Raw genomic sequence first — 21237 nt, forward strand, 5'->3', positions numbered from 1 at the left:
GAGAAAACTGCCCGGCTTTGAAGCAGAGGCGGCACGGTCTGCGCTGTTGAGAGTGTGTAAGGAGAGCGCGTGAGCTGCGGTGTGCAGAGGGCCGGGCGTGTTTCAGCTGGTACTCACACACACACACACACACACACACACACACACACACACACACACACACACACACAAACACACACACACACACACACGCAGTTGTGGAGCCTAGGGGGCTGAACCAGACACCCGAGCCTCAGCCAGTTCTCCACACCTGGCTAAAGCCCTGCCCCCCTCTCTGTAGCCTTCTTCTACCGCCCTACCCTCCTCCCATACTGGCCCTCTTTCTGCCCATATATACGTTGACTGTTATCTACTTTTCCAACCTCCCTCCTTGGCTCTCCACCCTACTCCATCAAACCGTAACCCTGACCCCTCGACTCCCTCCTCCTCCACCGCAACTTCTTTTTCTGACTCTAGCAATCATTGTCTTCCACCCGTTCCAGACTTAGCTCTAGTGTGACTATTTTACTCTCAATGTTTTGCCTACTTATATGCACAATAACTACTCCTCGGACTTTTCAAACCCTACAATTTCCTCCCTCCCCCTCTCTCCATCTATGTGGCACCGGGTAAGTACTGTGCGAAGGTAGTAGTTAGGTTGTTAGTGGAGGGTGGCGAGCAGAGTTCAGCAGCTGAACTCACACATAATCATAGAGCACAGACTGGAGAGAGAGAGAGAGAAAGAGAGGAGAGAGAGAGAGAGAGAGAGAGAGAGAGAGAAAGGCTTATATCCTCTTTCCTCTCTCTACCCGCGCTCTTTTCTCTAACCTTTCTCTGCTCCTTTCTCATCCTTTTATTTTCCACAGCCCTTGAGTGCTTATCTGGGGCAGTGTGTTCCACATTTCTACACTTTGCTTTGGCTCTTGTCCTTTTTTATCGTTTATATGGTGAGCCTGAGCAATGCTCTCCTAGGAAGTGCTGCTCATCCACCTGTTACTTGCCACAGCAGCTGATAGGCAAAGGACAACGCTAAATAGTCAAATCTATGCTCATAACACAGAGATAAAACATTTAGAAGTTGTCTTAACTTTTTACAAGGCAGACGGACACCCCAAGTGAAATTCTTTGGCAAATTGTCCTCTCAAGTGTGACATAATTTTTCAGCCAAAATTAGGGATTCCAGATCCTGCCCCCTTTCGGTTTAATGTGAAAATGAATAGGGGTGTAAAATTATTGCCTTTAACTACGTCCAGTATTAATATTGACTATTTTTGCTTTTGAGGGGGTTCCTCTGTTATGCAATTCTTTATTTGTTGAGATGGATTCTGATGGGTTTTGAAGCTGCAATGAAAAAAATAAATAAATCTGAAATGATGATGTTTGAGGACTATCCTGCAGTGTTAATTTATTTAGATGCAAGGTGGTTGGACTTCTACAGTGGCAATCACTGTTGCATAAGCAACATGCACAGATGCAGGATGTGTGTGTGGGTTGTGTTTGTTCATGTATACAGAGAACATGTAAGCGTTGGTGGGGTGTTTCAGTGCTTAGGGGTGACTGGCTGAATGTTTGCATTGTAGATTTGAATGCACAGTATAGTTTGGATTTCACAGATGTCATGAGGCATCAGTCAGTCCCTGCGTTACCTGAACTAACAGTGTGATGGTATTTTGAGTGTACCTGCTATAGCTGGCATGAAACTATTCCTTGTTGTTTCATATGCAAATATACAGTTGTGCAGTAAATGGTCTGGAATGATAAGCAGCATCCCTATGTGTATATTATCTATATGTATATATGTAGGTATGCATGTGTGTGTGAGAAAGAGAGAGAGAGAGAGAGTGAGAGAGAGAAAGCTCATCTCCACACTTCTAAAAGAGGAGTGGTGCTGCAGGTCTCAGCATATCTACCAAGCACACAGCGTTTGCCCACAGGGTGTTTATAAATTGTGTGTGTACATCTGGGTGTGTGCACCGTGAGACTGAAAAAAAAAAGGAGCCTGCAGGCATGGATTTAATACTTTTCCAGTATGCACTTTACATAAAGTATAGGTACTGCGTGAGGATGGCAATACATATGAGCCGACCCCCTTGCTGCCTCTTCTACCTCAAGGCCAGCTAGGAAGCATAATATTATTGTTTACCTTTCAGGGGTGCGGAGCTGAAAGGAGGGTTAGCAGGAGCGTTCCCTCTAGTTTACTGGAGCTCCCTGTGGGCCACTCTCCGCCACGCGCCTCCAGAGGTCATTAGAAACAAATTAGGAACAGGTCACCATGCCCCTCATCCTGATGAATCCTCCTGAAACCCCACCCCCCACCCTGCCTCTCCCAACTCTGAAAACCCACAGCCTGCGGGCGGACGTTGAGATCACAGAAGCCAGAAACCACGCCCCTACTTCTCCCTAACTAAACACACCTGCCCCAATATGACTGGTTCAACTGGGCTGGTAATAAAACAACATGCTGGATAACTGAAGCTTTTAGTCTCCAAACAAGAAGATAATTTTCATTGTTCACCTGAAAGAAAACAGCTCTGCAGGTCAGGGCTTGGGTCTCTGTGTTTCAGCCTGTCACTCCCTCTCTCTACCTGTGTGTGTGTGTCTGTGTGTGTGTGTGCTTTGTGTGTGTATTTAGCCCTATTTGCATGGGACTAGTATTATCTGGGGACCTCATGTGATTTAGAAATTACCCCCCCACGTCTGTTTAAGTGAAGTCTGTATTTTACTCGAATTTACTGACATTATCCCCCAGATATGATGTCAAGGTTCTGTGTAACATCCGCTTCCTGAACGACAATCTATCTACCAATCTATCTACCATCTTAATATCACTGCTGCATGGAACGCTGCATAATTCCAACCAGGGAGGGATTGTTAGAGTAAATATCCGACCTCGAGGTCCGACAGCCAGCTTCCTCCTTGCACCCGGGAAGGTCCGATGACGTCATTCTGCATAATAATTAGCCATGTGCTTCTGTTTGTTTGAGAAACGATGGAAGATTTAGTGTGAACAATGGACAGATAAAGAAAGATAAATTTGCTTCAGAGTAGATTCATTTCATTATAATTATTATTTTCGGATGGCTGATGGAGGACATAGGCAGATTTCCATTTGGCCATTAATATTGCCATTTATTTACAATTCATTCCGATGTGCTGGAGAATGGGTCTCCATGCTGTGTAGCGAGATGAGCCTCCTGAATTTGCACCCAAAATGCTGTCAAAACTTTCATTTATAATTGCCAACGCAGCCTCCATAATTCTCAACCGGAAAAGAGGCAGAAAAAAGGCGCGGAGAAAACAAAAAACCTGGAAAAAAAATACGACCCCAAATCACCGAGATGCCGATTCACACGGGACTAATATTATCACATGACCTCCGTGTTTGGCGAAATATGGTAGGTAATTTGCGGTGGAATTTTTACTTTACAAATTACGGACATGTCAGATAGGATTCAGAAAGCCAAATGTAACACTTTCTAAGACCTTTGTAACGGTACCTAAAGTTGAATTTAAGGACAATTTAAAAAAATATAAATGGGAAGTTTAAGGAAAAGGACTCAGAAAATGAATTGTTATGGGACATGAAGTTAATTTGTGTTTAAGCTTAAATAGTTTTTCATATTGTACTACTAACCCTGTTCTACATTAATTAAAATTGTTGCATAGTGAAAAAAATAATATCTCTAGTAAGTGTGTTTGAAAAATTCTTAAAATAAAATAAATTTAAGGCTTTAAAATGTTTTAAAGCCTTAAATTTATTTTATTTTAAGAATTTTTCAGACTTTTCAGGGACCCACAGATACCCTGTACTGTTATTCTTCCCCACTGCATCCTGCTCGGCACATTAATCACCACAACCAAACCAGACAGCGCCAAAGAGACCGTCGCCATGGAGATGTTGACAGGATGGCCGGTAAGCAGGAAGAGGTCTCACCTTTAGTGATTGTGTGTGTGTGTGTGTGTGTGTGTGTGTGTGTGTGTATCCTGTCTGGTGTGAGATGTGTGTGTTTGGTGTGTCACTGTTTTAGCTGACTGTGTGTGTGTGTGTCTGTGTGTGTGTGTGTGTGTGTGTGTGTGTGTGTGTGGTGTACCTGCCAGTGGCTGGCTAGTGGCTGGCCAGCTCAGTCTCCAGTCAGTTAGCAGCCAGTACAGAATATCATCAGGGAGCTACGCTGTCCCGACTTTCTGAAAGCACAGATGTTTTTGAAGCTCTACTGAAGCATGAATATCTCTCTCTCAGAGGACCCCAGCCACATCCCAGACTGATAGACCCCTCCACACAGGCACACACACACTCTCTCTCTCTCCCCAACACACACACACACAGTCTGGCTAGTGGGTCTCGCCTGAGTGGATGTCTAAATATTTAACAACATTTTAAAAGCCCCTGTCCCCCTCCCTTCAGAGTATCTGCTAGGGCCTGCAGATAGAAGAATTAAGAAATTGAGCAGTCACTCCCTCACACAGAAAGAGACTGGAAGTGTCTCAGTTGCTCAATTCTCATTCTACCACTGCTGTATTAACAGGTAAGCAGAGGGTCAATACTGGCATTTTCCTCTCATATGGAGAGGCTTAGAGATGAATAGACAACACATTCTGTATAGTAGGTCAAATTAGGAAGGAATCAGAAGTTCAATTATTTATCGGTTGAAATGCATGAGACCTGACCCATATGACGGGGATTTGTCTACAGAGGTAGCAGTAGCAGCGCTTCAATGATTGCAACTGTGGAATTGTCCAGGATATGAGCTTGTGTCAAACCTCCCGTCTTCTTCTCTCTGGTATCTCTTCTGCTCCCCGCTCAGCTGGGATTACATGGCTAATTCCAATTTCTTATCTACGCGGGACCATCGAATTCTGCGGCCTGGTTTTTCCTCGTAATAGGAAGGACAGTCGGAAGCTGTGGTATGCTATCACCATCCGGACTTGTCTCTCTCTATCTGGGATACCAGGCATAGTCTACCGCCACGTACGTGTATATGAGGTGTCAGGGGTGAACAAGGAAGTGTCTGTGTTGATTGCGTGTGGAGGTTGTGTGTTTGTGTGTGTGCACGCGTGTCGTACGAAGATAGTGACTGCATGTGGAGATTGAGGCCCCGTCTCACTGAAAAACACCATCTCTTTCAACCGATTTTCCTCCACCCAGGCCAATTTTATCACAGACCGCTGCCTAGGGAGGGAGGGGAGAGAGAGAGGACAGACAGACACAGAGAGACCAGACTTCCCCCAGACTACAGCATACCAGGAGGTGACCTTCCCGTTTCAAATGGACAGCAGGTAATGAATATTGACACAAACACATGACCCATGTGGCCCTGTGCTGCTTGGTCCCAAAGATACCATCTTCCTGCCCTCTCCTCCTCCTCCCTCTTTCCTTCCTCTCATCCCCCACCTCTCCCACTGCATTCCAGACATGCCTTAGGGAGATAGAGGGGGCCTCCAGGACAGACAAAGACACACACACACGCACACGCACACGCACACACACACACACACACACACACACACACACACACACACACGCACACACAATGGCACTGGCAGCAGCCATTGTCTGTGTGCACTGAGGAAAAGGTCTTGGCGTTAGCATGCCAAAAGAGACATCACCAATTCCCCTCTTTCAAACACACATTCCCCCTCACTCAGTTTCACTCAGTGCCATAAGAGCTTAGCTGCTGTAATAAAATAGTGGTTGCAGTTAACAATTTTCTCCTGCTCCTCCCTAAACACTTCTATAGTTACACCCTTTTGAACCCCACAGGCTAACAATAAACCATAAAACAGTGACTGGTATAAACACTTAGACTGAATGATGTCATGAGAAAACAAGTGAATCATAGTCTCAGTGCCGGGCTGCCAGCATGGCACGAAAGGGCCTGCTGCTCTGGGATGAATGACGATGCAACACTGCCCTCTCCTGGTGGAAACACCACATGCCCACTACAAACAATGTTGCCAGATTTTTTAGTATGGTATGGTTTTTACAGATAAATGTCTAAGGTCAGCAACAGGTCTTTGCTATGGCATTTTTCTGTCCCCAGTCATCACTTAATAACAAATGTGGTGCTGAGGCTATCTTTAACTTTAACACAAAGACATACCTACGCTCCTCAAAGAAACTAAGCTCAGTTTTCAGATCTCCTACACAGTTGGTCCTACAGTGATTCTTTGGATCAGTAAGGTCCCTACTGGTATCGTTTTGCATCTCACTGCAGTCAGAGAAGTGGCTCTTCCTCCACAACAAAGCATCCCTGTTTCAGCGCCGCCCCCTGCAGCCTCCCCTTCCCTCCAGCTGTGCAGCCCAGACTTCCATGATGGTCAGGTTTACAGTTGGGTCACATAGCTTAGCGCTACATTAGCCCACTAATCCTTGAATCCCTGCCTTACTCCAGCTAACCTACCCACATATTTCCAGGGTCCATCTGACACGGATTAGAGCATGACGCAACCCCACCGAAACATGGGAAAAGGCAGAAAAATGTAACTGAGAGACAAGTGAGATAACCTCTGACACACATAACAGAAAAGCTAAAATGCTTAAGCACTCAGACACTCACAGACCCACAGGACCATACAGAAACACTACATAATATCCTTGAACACTCACTGAGGTATAGTTGGTCTTGCCCATGCTGTGGTTCTGGTTCTGGTTGAGGTTCTGGTTCTCCTGCTCTTTGCACTGCAGCCCAGCCAGGTGTCTCTCCAGGGCCGCCCAGTCCATGGTGGGCAGAGGCTCCTCCTCTACACACTCCTCCTCTCTGTACCCCCCCATCCGTCCCCCAGTCCCTCCGCTGCCTCCTCCTCCACCTCCACCACCACCCCCAGTGCCACGGCTCCCCCTGCCCTGGCTGGAGCTGCGGCGGCTGGGCTTGGGAGTCCCTGTGCCGCCCTGTGATGCTCCTGGGGAGTGGAGCTGGCTGCTCCTGGGCAGGATCAGGTTGCCGTTCTGTTTCAGTTCCTCAGGGACGGCTGCGGCCGAGGTGGCGGTGCGCCCGCCGGGGGCAGGGAGGGGCGGGACGGTCTTCACATCCTGGAATTCTTCGGCGAGGCTGCGGCTGTTCACTGTCTTCCGGTACCCTCCGCCGAGCCCCCCGACCCCCACCACCCCTCCTCCTCCACCTTCCTCCTGGCCAGGAAGCTGCGGAGAGGTGTAGTCCTCGCCATACTCACTCTCCCACTCCTCTATCACCTTCTTCTTATACTCTTGGTAGTCCTCGTCCTCCTCGTAGTCCTCCAAGGTGACCAGGTCTAGGGAGGGGGAGGACTTGTAGGACTCCAAAGTGGCCAGGTCAAGAGAAGGGGAGCAAGGTGTAACCTTGTTGGAGTTGGACTCTGAGCTGGAGCGGCTGGATGCATCGCTCCCCAGGTCCATGCCATCCTCCCGGTAATCCTGCAGAAAAGTGACAGAGGGAAAGAGAGAGACAGATGGAGGGAGAGGACAGGAGAGAGGAACACAGACAGGGAAAGAAGAGTTTGAAAGAGACATATGTGGGACAGAGAGAGAGGGAAGGAGAGAGGAGAAGGGGGGAAGAGAGGAGACAAAAAGAGAATTTAGGGAAGTGTGCAGACTACTGATTACTCACACCAGTATTGTGGTTTGAGACCAGCGACCACAAAGCACTTCCTGTCCCGCAGGAACTTCCTTACTGTGCAGCTTTTGCTGCTATTGTCTTAGTCTCTCTCTGACATGCCTTCTTTCTAAGTCCTCTGCAATACCAATTCATTCCACTTGTGCTCCTCCAAAGCCTCCCAGTCTGGGTACCTCATGCGAACCCATCATCTCCATTCCTTCTCCTCCCAAGCCCTTTATCATCTCATGCCTTTCCCTGTCTTCTACATTGCTCTGTATTGGTGAATGTGTGTGTGTGTGTGGGCTTGTGCAACACTTAACATACACAGTGAGGGCGGAGTATTTGGATGTGTCAGAATAATATCCCACCGCCCACCGCCACATGTGTAGCGCACCACAGGTACAAAACAGGGTGTTGTCTTGGCTGGGAGTGACTGACACCGACATGTCACTACACAACAGACCTGGCTGCGACTTGGACGGATGAGTCCCGAGTTGTTGTCTAACCTTGACTGTGTTGTTCCTGCACAGCTCCAATCACCGGCTGACTGATTAGTTTGCAGCTAATGAAAATGTCTGTGCTGTTTACAACCCTCCACAAATCTCCACCTGACCTGAGCCCTCGCTTCCAGAGTTATCAGTCTTTTTTTCCACAGGAGCGCATTAACATAGTGCCTCACATCACTTTTAAAAGTTAATGAAAAGCTAGGAGCAGCAAATTTCTCTTAGGGCAAAGAGAAATTAACGACACATTCCTACGTGACCCACATTATGAGTTGTTCCAAAAAAGAAAATACTAATGAAGATCGCTGATTAGTGATTAAGACCACAAGGACTTATAATAACAATACAACTGTTTGTGAGCAATGTCAACGCTACAGAAGTTGTGTAGGTGACACTTATGCTATATTCACAATCACAATGTGATGAATGTCATTCTAATAATAATGTGTTACACACTTATAGCAAGCCCTCCTGAGTTCTGACTGCTACACCACACCTGTGCAGACACTGGTTGTTGACGTCAAAGGACAGAGCAAAATATATCTATGTTGGGTAATTCAATGTGACTCAACTCCTTTGAGACTCGCTGTACAACTTGCTGATGCTGTGCAGAGATATATGGGCCACTCTGTGCTCAGGAACTTGCATTTCTCCACCAAACGTTAACAGGCCAGGGCCGGGGTTCAGGAGAATATAGGTGAAGAGTTATGCCTTGGTGGTAAAGGGACGGCGATAGCACTGGCAGCTCAATAGACAAGTTGTGGCTGGCAAGGTGTCAATACATTGATACAACTGTTATTAGAACAGGCTTGTTAACATAGTGTTTGTCATTGGGGTCCTTGGACCTCCGGCGATGCCTGAGAGGGTTCCAGTGAGGAATAGCTTCATTTCAGTTAATTCACTCACTGGAACTTAGCCCAATGACAGAATGTATAATGATAACAATTTTGCTCATATGTTTTACTGTTACCTCCCCATCAACAGCATAGGCAGTTATATGAGTCTGTACTAAATAATATCTAACAACAAAAAAAATCTCCTCAGATGGGGTTCCTATAAGGACAAAATCTGTTAGTCTTCTAACATGTATCTATTTTGGGGTACTTGACATGAAAAGTCTGGGAACCCCTGTGTGTATGCTGTTTGGTCACAGGAGGATACAGAGGGCACATAACATGACCTATGGCCTAATGCTGTGAAATAGCTTGGACCCAAGATTCAGCAATTCGTATAGCAATATAATTGAGGTCATGGATGTATGTAAAGCCTATGGGAGTCTTGGTATAGGAGATATTTAAAAAGCCTGTATTATCATACCATGTATCAATTTACCAATACAGCGGGTTGCTACAATGTTGCTCTGCCAACCTTACCGACGTGCTCATCAAACGCGCTGGCACCAGTCCCCGTTATTTGTAAACCGGCTTGTCATCTTGGTTTGGCCACTCTTTAGGTATAAAAAAAAAATTACAAACTGGATGCATGAACCGGGCGGGTTTTCCTTTCCCAGCAGGCTCTCTGCCCCAGCAAGTAGGAAACCAAGTAGCCTTGGCAATCGCGTTTTAAATCTCGGTCAGCGATCCTTTGATAGAAGTAAGCGGTAGCCGGTTTCGTGTAGCCTCCACATAACGCGTAGTTTCCAAATATTATCACTTCAATTGCATGATGCCGTTGGTCATCTGATAAAATATGTAATCATTTAAAGTGAGAGAGAGAGAGAGAGAGCGAGAGAGAGAGAGAGAGAGAGACACCGCAAGATGGGATCCGACAGGCTGGAGCGGTAAAGCTGATCCGCTGTGGGATTAACCAAAGCACAGGCAGACCATACAGGCTGGATTTGGCCAACACAATACATGCAAATTGACAGCTGCACAGATCCCCACCCCGCAGCCAGCCGGGTGTTTGAAGGCGTTTAATTCATGTCAAAGACTGTCCTTACAACTCTCCGATCGTTTTGTAGGCTAGTCCGTTTGCAAGGGACATCGCATACGCCCAGTCTTTGCATGCATCGTCCGTGCACGCAAAGTGGCATTTTTTTTGCTGGCATGACAGTTGCATTATTACATCTGTAAACCGGCATCACATCCCCCTTAGTTTAGGGAGGCATTTTATTCAGATGACACACCATTCATTCACATCATTCAGTTTATACATCTAAAGATACGGCGCATGGTGTTTCCTCGATGTGCAGAGTCATTCATAGGGCTACTCAAATGATGTAATGTTCCCAAAAAAGTCACAGGAGAAACCCGATATCCCCCCGGCAACAGCGGTGACAGAAACGCCCAATATCACACTATCACACGGCGGATGACAACCATCCATAACCACAGCTGTAGCTCTGACCAAACTGACCCCATCAATACGTTATTATCGGCTACATCGTCAAAATTAAAGTCACGCCTTTATGAATCAAACCTGCCCCTCAGGAGACGAGCTAAAAGTAGCCTATGCAAATTCACTGCCATTAAAACAAAGCGATATACTCACTGTCATCATCTTTGTAGCTCCCCCCGTCTCAAGACATGGTAAAGTATAAATTCCAGTTGTAGACAACGGTGACGGTGTTGGGTGTTTTATAGCAGCTTTATTATAAGGGCGGCTGGTGGGGCTGGATTCGCCGCTACCCGGAGAAATTACAGAGAGCCGGCGGATTATTCAGTACAGTCATCGCTCTGTGTGTGTAGTCTGTCCACAGTGGAGCCAGCCGGAGTCTGAGTCCAGATTAAACAAAATAAAAAAACCCAACAACAATGTGGATGATTTAAAATCCCCGGTTGCAGGTCAGCGCCGCTCCTCTCCTCCACGGCACAGACGCCAAGCCACAGTTCAGCCGAGCCTGGCTGCGCTCACTCGCTCCCACGTCGACTGGGAAATAAATAGGCTCTGAGTTAAGTGCGTCCCCTTATACTGTGGGCGTGCGTTCGTTTTTAGAGCTCTCACCCAACCAGGCTCGCTTCAAACTCGGCTATTACACACAGAAACATGCCTTAAAGCTGAGCACAAAACAAGCGTGCTGCTACCGGGTTTCTGAAGGCTCTTACACCGGCTTTCTCTGTCGCAGCCTGCAGCTCCGAGGAGAGGAGAAAGTGACGACGACAAATACACTAAGCCCAACCTTCTGCACCCACTGACCTTGCAAAGGATGGCAGAGAGAGAGAGAGAGAGGGGGAGAGAGATGGAGAGAGAGGGACAGAGCTGAGAGAACGAGAGAGAGAAAGAAAGGAAACTATCTGGGTGAATTATTTAACATACCTCTGGTGTTCTGAATTCTGAGTATTTCCAGAGCTGCTTTCTGTCACTATGTGAATACATAAAGAAGCGACATCAACCTTGGGGATCTCAAGGGCCCTTCTGTTGTCATATTTATTATTTCAAGTCACTTGGCTTCACACATTTCAGGTAAAGGCTTCACACATTTCAAGTAAAGGCTATCTTTATTGTCCTATTCCAGTCTGATGGCACCACATGACACCATGACAGTCATAGTGTCATTTGATTTTTATTTTTCCTTGAATGCTGTCTGCTCTTGTTGGATGAAAACACTGAAGTAGACATATGAGTTATATGAGTTAACTGTGTGTTGCTCGCACAAACATGCAGGCATACACACACACACACACACACACACACACACACACACACACACACACACACACACATTCACACACAGACACAAGCAGATGGCAGCTGCAGTGTCAGAGCTGAAGAGGGGTTAACGCAAACATGACATGATATCTTCATGTCGCATTCCATTTCTACATGTAGCAGCTGGAAATTTACATATTCAGACATGGAGATCACGCTAAATGTCATTGATAAATCAATCCGGCAGCAGTAAATGCACTCGAAACCATTTGTATGGCATGTGTTACGATTAGGAATTGGATTGGTGTCTCCTGAGTGGCAAGCCAAACGTTTGAAAACACAAAAGAGCCGCATCGTTCTCCAGTGATGTTGCTCTCTCAGTGAGTCACTGCGGTTCCACACCACTTCTGCTGTGTACCGCCGGCCGTGCGAAGCCTAGATTTGTAGTTGTTTGAAGGATGGGAGCCGTCTTCAGATACGACGCGCTGAATGTATAATAACAGCACAAAGGAGTCCATCCATGTAATAACAGAGAAGCACTTCAAAGACCCCTGACTGAGCCTCTCCTTACACTACAGAGGGGACACTACTAGTGGAGATCTCTCCAAAGAGGAGCCAGCAGGAGCCCAGCCTCTTCCTACCACTCCAGTCCCCACTACTGCTTTCAACTCCCCTATCTTCTCCTCCACTCCTCCCCTGTTCTTTTCCTCCCAAATTCCCCAAACATTAATCGGTCATAGTGAAGTGAGTGGAGTGAACTACTGTATAGTTAACTGAATGCCCTCCAGGGGGATAAGGCACTTCTGGGGGTTTTATCTGGAAGAGAATGGGAGGACTACGAGTTAATATGCACACCAGGCAATTAACTTATCATTAACTTGTCAACAGGAGGCCAATATGGTTTAGGCTGCACTAGATGTGTTAGACGTGCACGTACACAAACACGCACGCACACACACAATTTGCTTCCTTTGATGTTTCCATTTCCTTTTAGAGTCAAAGCCACTGTATACAGTTTCGATGTGGGATCCCTCCCCTCCCCGAGTTGTTTCACAAAACAACAAAAGCAGCAACAAGCTCAGTGTCAGAGCGGCTGTCTAACAACAGATGAAGATGTCCGTGATATGTCACATCAAAGCCCTCTGATCGATGTCTCCTTCACACCCATGAAACGAAGCTGACTTTTACTGTACTTTTGATTTAGGGAGGTGGTCAAAGAAAGTTCACCGCTCAGCATCATTCACAACTCCACTTAAGGCAGCTCGGATCAATCACTCCTCCCTGTTGTTTTTTTTTCTCTCTGCCCTGCGGTGCCAAGGAGCAGAGCCGCAGTGTCTGTCAAACTGCCATTCAATGGGATTTACCAATCACCTCGGGGCAGGAACATGTGGAAAAACAGCCCAGTGTAGATCTACAGTATGTGGGCAGGCTTTGCTCTATCTGCCTGCCTATCAGTCCGTCCGCAGAAACTATCTGGCAGGAATCACTGAAGGCCCATTACTGACAGAGAGATAAGGCAGGAGGAAAGAATGCCCCTCAGATAATACAGAAAAGTCAGGGAACATCTTCCTCTGCTTATATCTGTCTCACAGGCGTTTAAAAAACAGGGAGCTCCTGACAGTCGGTGAGAAATTGAAGCTGTCTCTGCCTTGTCAGGAACTCACCAACTCTAACGGAGAGACACAGAAAGTGACCTTGGAGGATTCTCTCTCTCTCTCCCTCTCTCCTCTGTTCCTCTGTCTCTGTCTCTCTCTCTATTCGGGGACCGGGGGAAAGAGAAAGAGCTTACCTTGAAATAAGACTCGAGCCGGACCAGACGACAGAAAATGAAGCGTCAGAAACATGACTGTGGTACAAGGCCAGACCAGCAGTTGGGAGATGTCCTGCTTGGTTATGAGAGACATGGGGCCTCTTGAGACCAGACAACAGACTGATCATGCAGGTCTCTCTCCATGTCATATTTCTTCTGATAAAGAAGACCCAATCCTGGATGCCATGAAAGAAATCTTTATATACTTGACCAAATACGCCAGACTTTGAATTATCCCTTTAATCACTTGTAACACCTAGATGACCCTCTTGCTTCTACACAGAAAATCAAACTCCTTACTATTTACTGCCTCGGAGGCGGAGAAGAGTCATGTGTGCTATTTTCTGAGAAATTGAGGTCCATATGTCATGGTAAATGTGGAAAAAATGGTAAATGACTGTCACAGTGTTTCCATTTTTGTCTGAGAGAGAAAGTTCAAGTGTCTCTGTGAAGATCTCCCTCTTGTTCATCTTTATCCGCAGAGGACTTTCAAAACTTAAGCTGTAAAAGCTAGATAACTTTACCTTGTGATGTTGTAGTGTTGCGTGAATGAGTCTCCCGTGCTTTACAGATCTCAGTTTACTATAGAAGCCAACCCGGAGAGTAATATGGCCACATGGTACAACAAAACGCAGTGACAGGGCTGTGAGAGAGCCTCACTCTACTTTGAAAAGCATTTTCAACTCACATTAACTGGGAAATATACACATTTACATTTACCGCTTGTAGATGTGCACCTTTACAATTTTCTCAGATTTTTATTGTAACATAAACAAAGTGCTGCCTTAAAGCCTTATGAAAGCAGCCTATGTCCTGAGACAGCGATGGCGGCAGGATGTAGACTGTGTTTGATGATGAATAGAGATGTCAGATGGCCACAATAGAGGTCTGACCCTTAACTGGCAGACTGACCTGCTATTCTAAATAGAATGGGTGGCCAAACCATTGAGGCTGGCCATCAATCTCCCTCACAAACACAATGATGATTTACTCCATTGAGATTAGGCCTACTGTGTGAGTAAAGAGGAAGGGAAGAAAAGAGGAGTGTGTGCTTTATATATGTGGGTTTGTGTGTGAGAACATATATTCATGATGTGTGGATGTGTGTGCTGTTATGCATATCAGTGTGCCTTTGTGTTTGCAATTGTGTTTACATGATATGTTGAAGACCAGCACTCGTATCGGACTGTGATATTAACACCTGGCTGTAATATATCGATGTTCCCTTACATACAGTATATCCAGCCAACAATCTCAGCTGCTAACGAAGTGTGAAATGATTTGTGAGAGCAACATCTTGTCCAACGTATATACAAGCACTCCCAGCCATTAGATTCATTTAAATGGGAAGCACGTCGGGCAACAGTCTGCAGTATAGTATGTGCAGCGTAGAGCTTGTCGTGGAATGACGACAGACTCAGACTCACCAAATTTGTTTAATCTTGCTTGGTTTATAGAGGCTAAATGAATCGTTCAGTGGTAGAAAGCATTTTACACAGCTTAGCATTCATCAGGAAGCTGCAAATCCAACCTAGCAATTACAGAAAAGACCAGGATACATATGGCCACCATCCAAAGAGAGGGAGAGGGAGAGGAAACAGTGATAAACAAGGAAGCAATGGTAACATTGTGGGGGAGGAGGAAGAGAATTACAGCGATGAAGAAGAAGTTGATGAAGATGAAAATGTTGGTAATCATGATGTTGACAATCACCATAGCAATCAGAGTGATTACAGGCCTTCTTGTACTGATGAAAATGATAGTTTATAGGACTATAGTTACGACTAAGGGGATGATCATGATGACAAGCATGATTAATCAAAACCAATACGGTCTGAATACTTTTGAACACTTAAATAAGACAAAATAGAAAAGTGGAAGCACTTTCCTTAACAGTTAGGAGCTGAGCACTGCCTGTTTCACACTGTAAGTCCAATCAAAGATCTCCCTGCAGTGGGGAAGCTAAATTCATTCCCAACCTCCCCAGAGGGGCTGGAACCAGCCGAATTGGAAAAAGTCAGCCAAGTCATTAATGAAGTTATGACCAGTATCACGGGTGTGGCAGGCTAGATCTTAATCGGCCGTAAGAATGGGCAGAGGAGGGCCGAGACCCACTTCAGACCCATTTCATCCAACTACACACTAACGCTAATTAGTGGGAAGGAAGGGGAGGTTTGTAATCTGTTCAATTAGCCCGGCCTGGAGAGGCCTCCTGTGGGGCCAAGGAGAAATTCAGGCCCAGGACTGTGTGCTGTTACTCAAGGCCACTGTCATGAACCACAGGGGAGAGAGCTTAAGGTTCATATGACGGCCATGGAGAGACGTCTGTTCATTTAGCTCTTCTCTATTAAATCCGCACTCACCACATCTCTCACACACTTTCTCTGTGGAATGAGGTTAAGGTCAGGTATTTTTTTTTTTCACTCCTCTTTGCATTTTCCTACACCATATTGCCCCTCTCCCCTTCCACTTTCCGCAACGCAGCAGAAAACATCCACAGTAGTTAAAGAGTCAGAGATAGAGACCGAGACTCTGAGAGTGTGTCAGGTCCCAATCCCCAGTCTCTCTGCTGCTTGCCTGGCACCTCTCCATGGCTGTTTCTGTGCCCTGTCAGCAATACAGCCAGGCAGAGAGATGCATCCACCCTGCCCCACGCTCAGCTCCGCACCGTGCAGCACGCAGATGTCCACACAATTTACTGCCCACACCAAATTGGATCACGTCTCCGGTGTTTTGTGCAGGCCTCGCACCTGCTGTTCTCCACCTTTTCTCATAAACGACTAAACACCAAGAGGTTGGGGGAAGAGAGAAGAGAGGCAGTGGGAGTTGATTTAGAGAGGAAATTAAACCAGAAACGACTGAGTGAGATAGAAAAATCAAGCGAGAAGGGGAGATGGCTGATATGAAAAAAGGAGAGGCTGTCTTGCACTTCTTATCACAGAATCCACCTACACGCACGCATCGATGATACGACTCTACCTCCACGCACAAGGTTGTTAGTGGGAACTAGGCCATGGAAATCTACATAGTCTGCGGGTTTCAGTTCTAGCCCTGCATCAACACAGCCACTGATGGTCTCCAGCTTGCTCAGTGTGACCTAAGGGCCAGCCATGTTGTCTGGCAGGTCACCAGAGTATTGTAGGGGCTAAACACAATCTGACATCTGATCACCTGTAATGTGACTGACAACTTTCCACATCTGAGTTGGTGGAGGTGACAGGCTGGAGAGGCCTTGAGGCCTAGACCGTTATTATAGTATCAGGAGCAGAAGATGTGTGAGTGTGTGTGTGTGTGTGTGTGTATGTGCACCCCGAGGGGCCCTGGAAGGTGGCGGCACACCGTCTAGACCAATTATTGATCCATCCTGGGCTGCCAGGTATGAGATGCCACTCCACTTCCCCTCCCACTCAGACATGGCTTCATAACTCATCATGGGAGAGATAGCCAAGTGAGAAGGACCAATGCAGCAACAGTCTAAAAACAAGGCTAGACTGTTCGTATCAACAAGTATTTTCATACGCAAGTGAGATATCTTGTAAGTCCTTGACACTATAGCCTACATAGCCAACAGGATAAAGTGGAAAAATGTGGTTTTAAAAGGCTGAAAGCAGATAAGTAGGTGAATGTTCCAAAAAACTCTAAAAGTGGATGGACATTAAAGGACTACTCAGATGTTTTTTGGGGCTTTGTGGCCCATTGGTCACCTTACCCACTATTCCCACATTTTTATACTGTAGCATCTATTATTCCCTCTAATGGCAGAGGCACATTTCTCCACTGATTAAGGTCTTGCTCAATTTGTGCTTCCAGAGAGTCATAATTCAATTTACATAATCATTTTATGTTCTCAGGTAATACCGTCTCCAAATATTTATTTATGCCCTGATCCCATTTCTATGCATATTGCTCCTTCATTTCTCTTGAGACAGGAGTACCCAAGACCAATGCCTCACACTTGTGCAAATTTAACTTAGCCAGACACTAAACTATAGTTACTAAGACTATGCATGAGTGCAGGCAATAGCTTCTCCAGGTTTGTAATATATAATACCACGTCATCTACACACAAAGCCAATTTATGAAGTTCTTGTGCTTTTTTTTACACCCTCAATTTCCTTGTCATCCTAATACACAATACTGAAGACTCAATACCAATGGAAAAAATTAAAGACAAAGGATTGAGACAAAGGATTTCCTTGTCTAGTCCATTGTTTTAAGTCAAAGCTCTCTCTGATATGGTTCCCCTTATCAAAGTTTGCCCTGACTTTGCACTTGAAATTTTATACATTGCCTTTAACCATTTTAAAGAGGCATGAAACCCAAAATTGAAACAGGTTTAAAAAAAATGATATTATAGAATTCGCCTGTGAACCCGTCACTGCCTGGACATTTGCCCTTTCTTAGTTTCTTTATTACAGTCTTAATTTCCTCTGATGTGACTGAGCTAATAAGATTTTCATTCTGTTTTTCTGTTACCTGTAGCAACTTGAGTCCTTGGAAGTATTCTTTAATTCTCTCTTGTGGGAGTAAATTGCTCTCAGGACTATATAACTGCCTTTAACACTTGTACTACTTCTTCTTCAACTGTATTCCTGGCTTGGTCTTTGATAGAGGTTATGTTTTGATTTTGTCCATTTATATGCAAGGATCTTAATTACTTTTGGTCCACTATCGTAGTATTTTTGGAGTATATTTGTCAAGTCAAAATCATTACCTCTTGCCTAATGCTCCATTTTCAGACTCTTCATTGACTGCTCTAACTTGTTTATTATTTTTTCCCCCACTCTCTCTTCCTAAATGCAGAAAAATATATAATTTTCCCTCTAACCACTGTTTTTGCTCCATCCCACAGGATAACGCATCAACTTCTCCTATAATGTTCATTTCCAAATAGTTTTTGATGGTTAGTCTGATTTTACTCCATCTGTAACAGTGAGTTATTTAATGAGATCAGGTGTATATTACATTCTTACACCCTTGATACATCACTGTTAAACATTAAAAAAAATCCAGTCTTGAGTATTTACAGCTTTGAAAAGTCCAGTTTCTCTCGCTGCCCCTCTAATGATTTTCTCTGCCAAGTCAGAACTATGTAGTGTATTACTCTGTGTGTCCATACGTTGGTCCATTATTAAATTTAGATCCCCTGCAACAATAGTTGGACTTGGCTTTCGTAAGTTAGCATTTCAACAAACTTCTTGCTCCGGGTCTGCCTCCAGGCATCACAAACATTCAGCAATGAAACACTATTACATCATCAATCTTCCCAACCACCATTACATATCTACCATCTTCACCTGTTATCTCCTTTTCTAGATGTTCAGTAAATATTTTTTTTCATTTAAACTTTTTTCTCCTCAGTGTGAGGAGTTGAAGGTCTTTGCTTACAGGAGTCACAGAGTCCTTGTGCCCATGTATGTTTTTACTGTCTTGAGCACTGATATAAGAAGAGTTTAGTATCAGTTATTGCTGTTAGGGATGGAAACATAATACAGACTCCAAATCAGTATGATTTTATTGCATTTTGTTCATACGTCCCATTTCAATGCAGATAGGAGACACACTCAGAGATTAGTTAAATGATGAAGTAATTGAGGAGACAGTGGAGGAAATGAGATCAGATTATGAGAGTTTAAATCATAATAGCCTGCTTCTTCAAGTGGATTATATAACACAACAGTGATGATTAGAGCTAATCCATGACCACAGAGCCGGGATAATGGCACAATCAGTGAATAAGTTGCCAGAGTCCGTAAAAAACGATGGTTTGGTTTCTGTAATCACATCCGTCATTTGTTAAATGAAACCATGCTGAAGTGGCCTGGGTAAATATTAGACCCACAGGTATTGGCTTGGTCAGTGCAGCCCGGCTAGGTTAACTAATGGCAGCTTGAATAGCAAGGCTAATGGCAACTGTACCAAAGCCATAATGTATAAAAGCCAGAGCACTCCAGTGTGAACCACTGAGAGAGCCATGATGGCAGCCAGCCACTCCAGCAGAGATGTCAGAGGCATAGCCAAAGGCCCCTGGAGCGGAGGAGGGAGGGCCTCACCTCGGCCCTCGTGGGGTTGTTCTGCACAGCATTCCCTAGACGTGGGCTTATCACCATAATAAGCACCACCCCTCTCAAATTCTCCCCTCATATTGCTCATCTGTTGTCTTTCATGTATCAATTTCTCCCCTCATCACAACCTCTCACTGAATCGCTTGGTTCTTTTTTTCCCCATCTTCACTGTCCCTGTTCTTCCCTCTTTCCAGCCTATTGTCTTTTACATTTGTCATCTTTCTCCATCTCTCTCTGGCAGGGTAGAATAGGTGTGAGGGCATCAAGCCCACAGCTCCTTGGTGGAGAGAATCAGTAGAATGTTGCATTAGAAAAGCAGGTTGAGAAAACCAAAAGGAATCAAACAGCAAATGGGCCTTGCAATAGAGAGTGGTGAATCATTCAAAAGCCAGACCACAGGGCATCAACACAGGTGATAAGTAAGTGCTGTGTGCATTTGTGTGTGTGGGCAAATGCATCTGAACACTGGTTTGTACATATGTTGTGTGGATGACTTTGCAACTTTGTGCAACATTTAACACAACGCTGGCCAGCAGAGGAAAATGACTACAAGTAATGTAAAAGGGTTTGTCACCTAGCAACAAGGTTCTCATTTGCAGCACTTAAATGGGTTCTGATTGGGTCAATTTACAGAAAAGACAGGTCACTGGGAATATTTGAGAGGAAGGTCTGCACATTGTCACTTAAGTAGAGGATAAACAGTTCAATCTGTATGTTAATTTAATCTACACCTGAAAGCACTGGCTGTTCATCGGCAAATAAAAGTCATGGTCAGTATTTGTGCATGTGCGTTCCTATGTAGGAGGCTGGGGGGGAGGAATGTAGGAAGACTGACGGCTGGAGGCTGTGTTCACTTTATGTAAACATGCTGCAATTTTAATGGACACTAACGTCCTTAGCAGGCCCCCCTGTGAGGTAGAGAGAGAGCGAGAGAGAGAGAGACAGAGAGAGAGAGAGAGAGGGAGAGAGAGAGAGACAGAGAGAGAGAGAGAGAGAGAGAGAGAGAGAGAGAGAGAGAGAGAGAGGGAGAGAGAGAGGGAGAGAGAGAGAGAGGGAGGGAGGGAGAGTGGGGGAGGAAGAGGGAGGCTTTCAGACCACTTTACCTCTTTGAATCTGTCAATTTTGCCCTCTTTTTCCCATCCTCCCTTTCTCTCTCTTTTTTTTCTCATCTTCCTATCTCCTCTCACCTAAGCTCTACTCATGCATGTTATCACTAAGTTGGCAGCAGTGGGAGGCTACAGACGGATTCTTATGCCCGAAATGCTCCACCAGAGCTGCCCCCCCCCCTCATATGACATCCTCCCCTCCACCCCTACATCTCCATTTTTTATTGCCTTCTCTCCACACCTCTAACCTCATCCTGTCTTCTTTTCTCTGTACTGTAACCATTATCCCTTCTCTCCATCCTACAACTAATTTCCTTTCCTTTCCTCCTCTCATTTTAAGTCCTCTCCTCACCTCTCCTCTACTCCCCTCCCGTCTCCTCTCCTCTCTTTCACTTCCCTCCTGTCTCCTCTCCTGTGTCCTCTCTCCTCTCCTCTCCTCTCCTTCCCTCCTCTACTGTGTCCTCTCTCCTCTCCTCCCCTCCTCTCCCCTTCCCTTTTTCAGAGCTTGTCTCTGTCCTGCATAGTGACAGGCTGGCTGTGTTCCGTGAGCTGGAAAAGCTCTCTGATAAGCAGAGCGGACTTCAAACAGGTGTGACAGGTTTGTGTCCCCCCCAC

At 45.5% G+C, this 21237-nt stretch overlaps 1 protein-coding gene across 1 annotated transcript in view; it reads right to left on the reverse strand.

Annotated features, from left to right (window-relative positions):
• schip1 (schwannomin interacting protein 1) overlaps positions 1-10751 on the reverse strand; it is a 38517-nt gene extending 27766 nt beyond the window's left edge. The window contains exons 1-2 of the mRNA XM_071521100.1: positions 10544-10751; positions 6587-7369 (exon numbers count right to left, since the gene is read on the reverse strand). Coding sequence (XP_071377201.1) covers positions 6587-7369; positions 10544-10552 — 792 coding nt within the window. The 5' untranslated portion in view covers positions 10553-10751. The remainder of the gene's footprint in view (positions 1-6586; positions 7370-10543) is intronic.
• Between the last annotated feature and the right edge of the window lie 10486 nt (positions 10752-21237).

This window comes from Centroberyx affinis, unplaced genomic scaffold (genome assembly GCF_046629955.1).
Source record: "Centroberyx affinis isolate AG114_WGS23_722 - 3 ecotype Tasmania unplaced genomic scaffold, CSIRO-AGI_Caff_v1 ptg000076l_1, whole genome shotgun sequence".
Lineage (NCBI taxonomy): Eukaryota > Metazoa > Chordata > Actinopteri > Beryciformes > Berycidae > Centroberyx > Centroberyx affinis.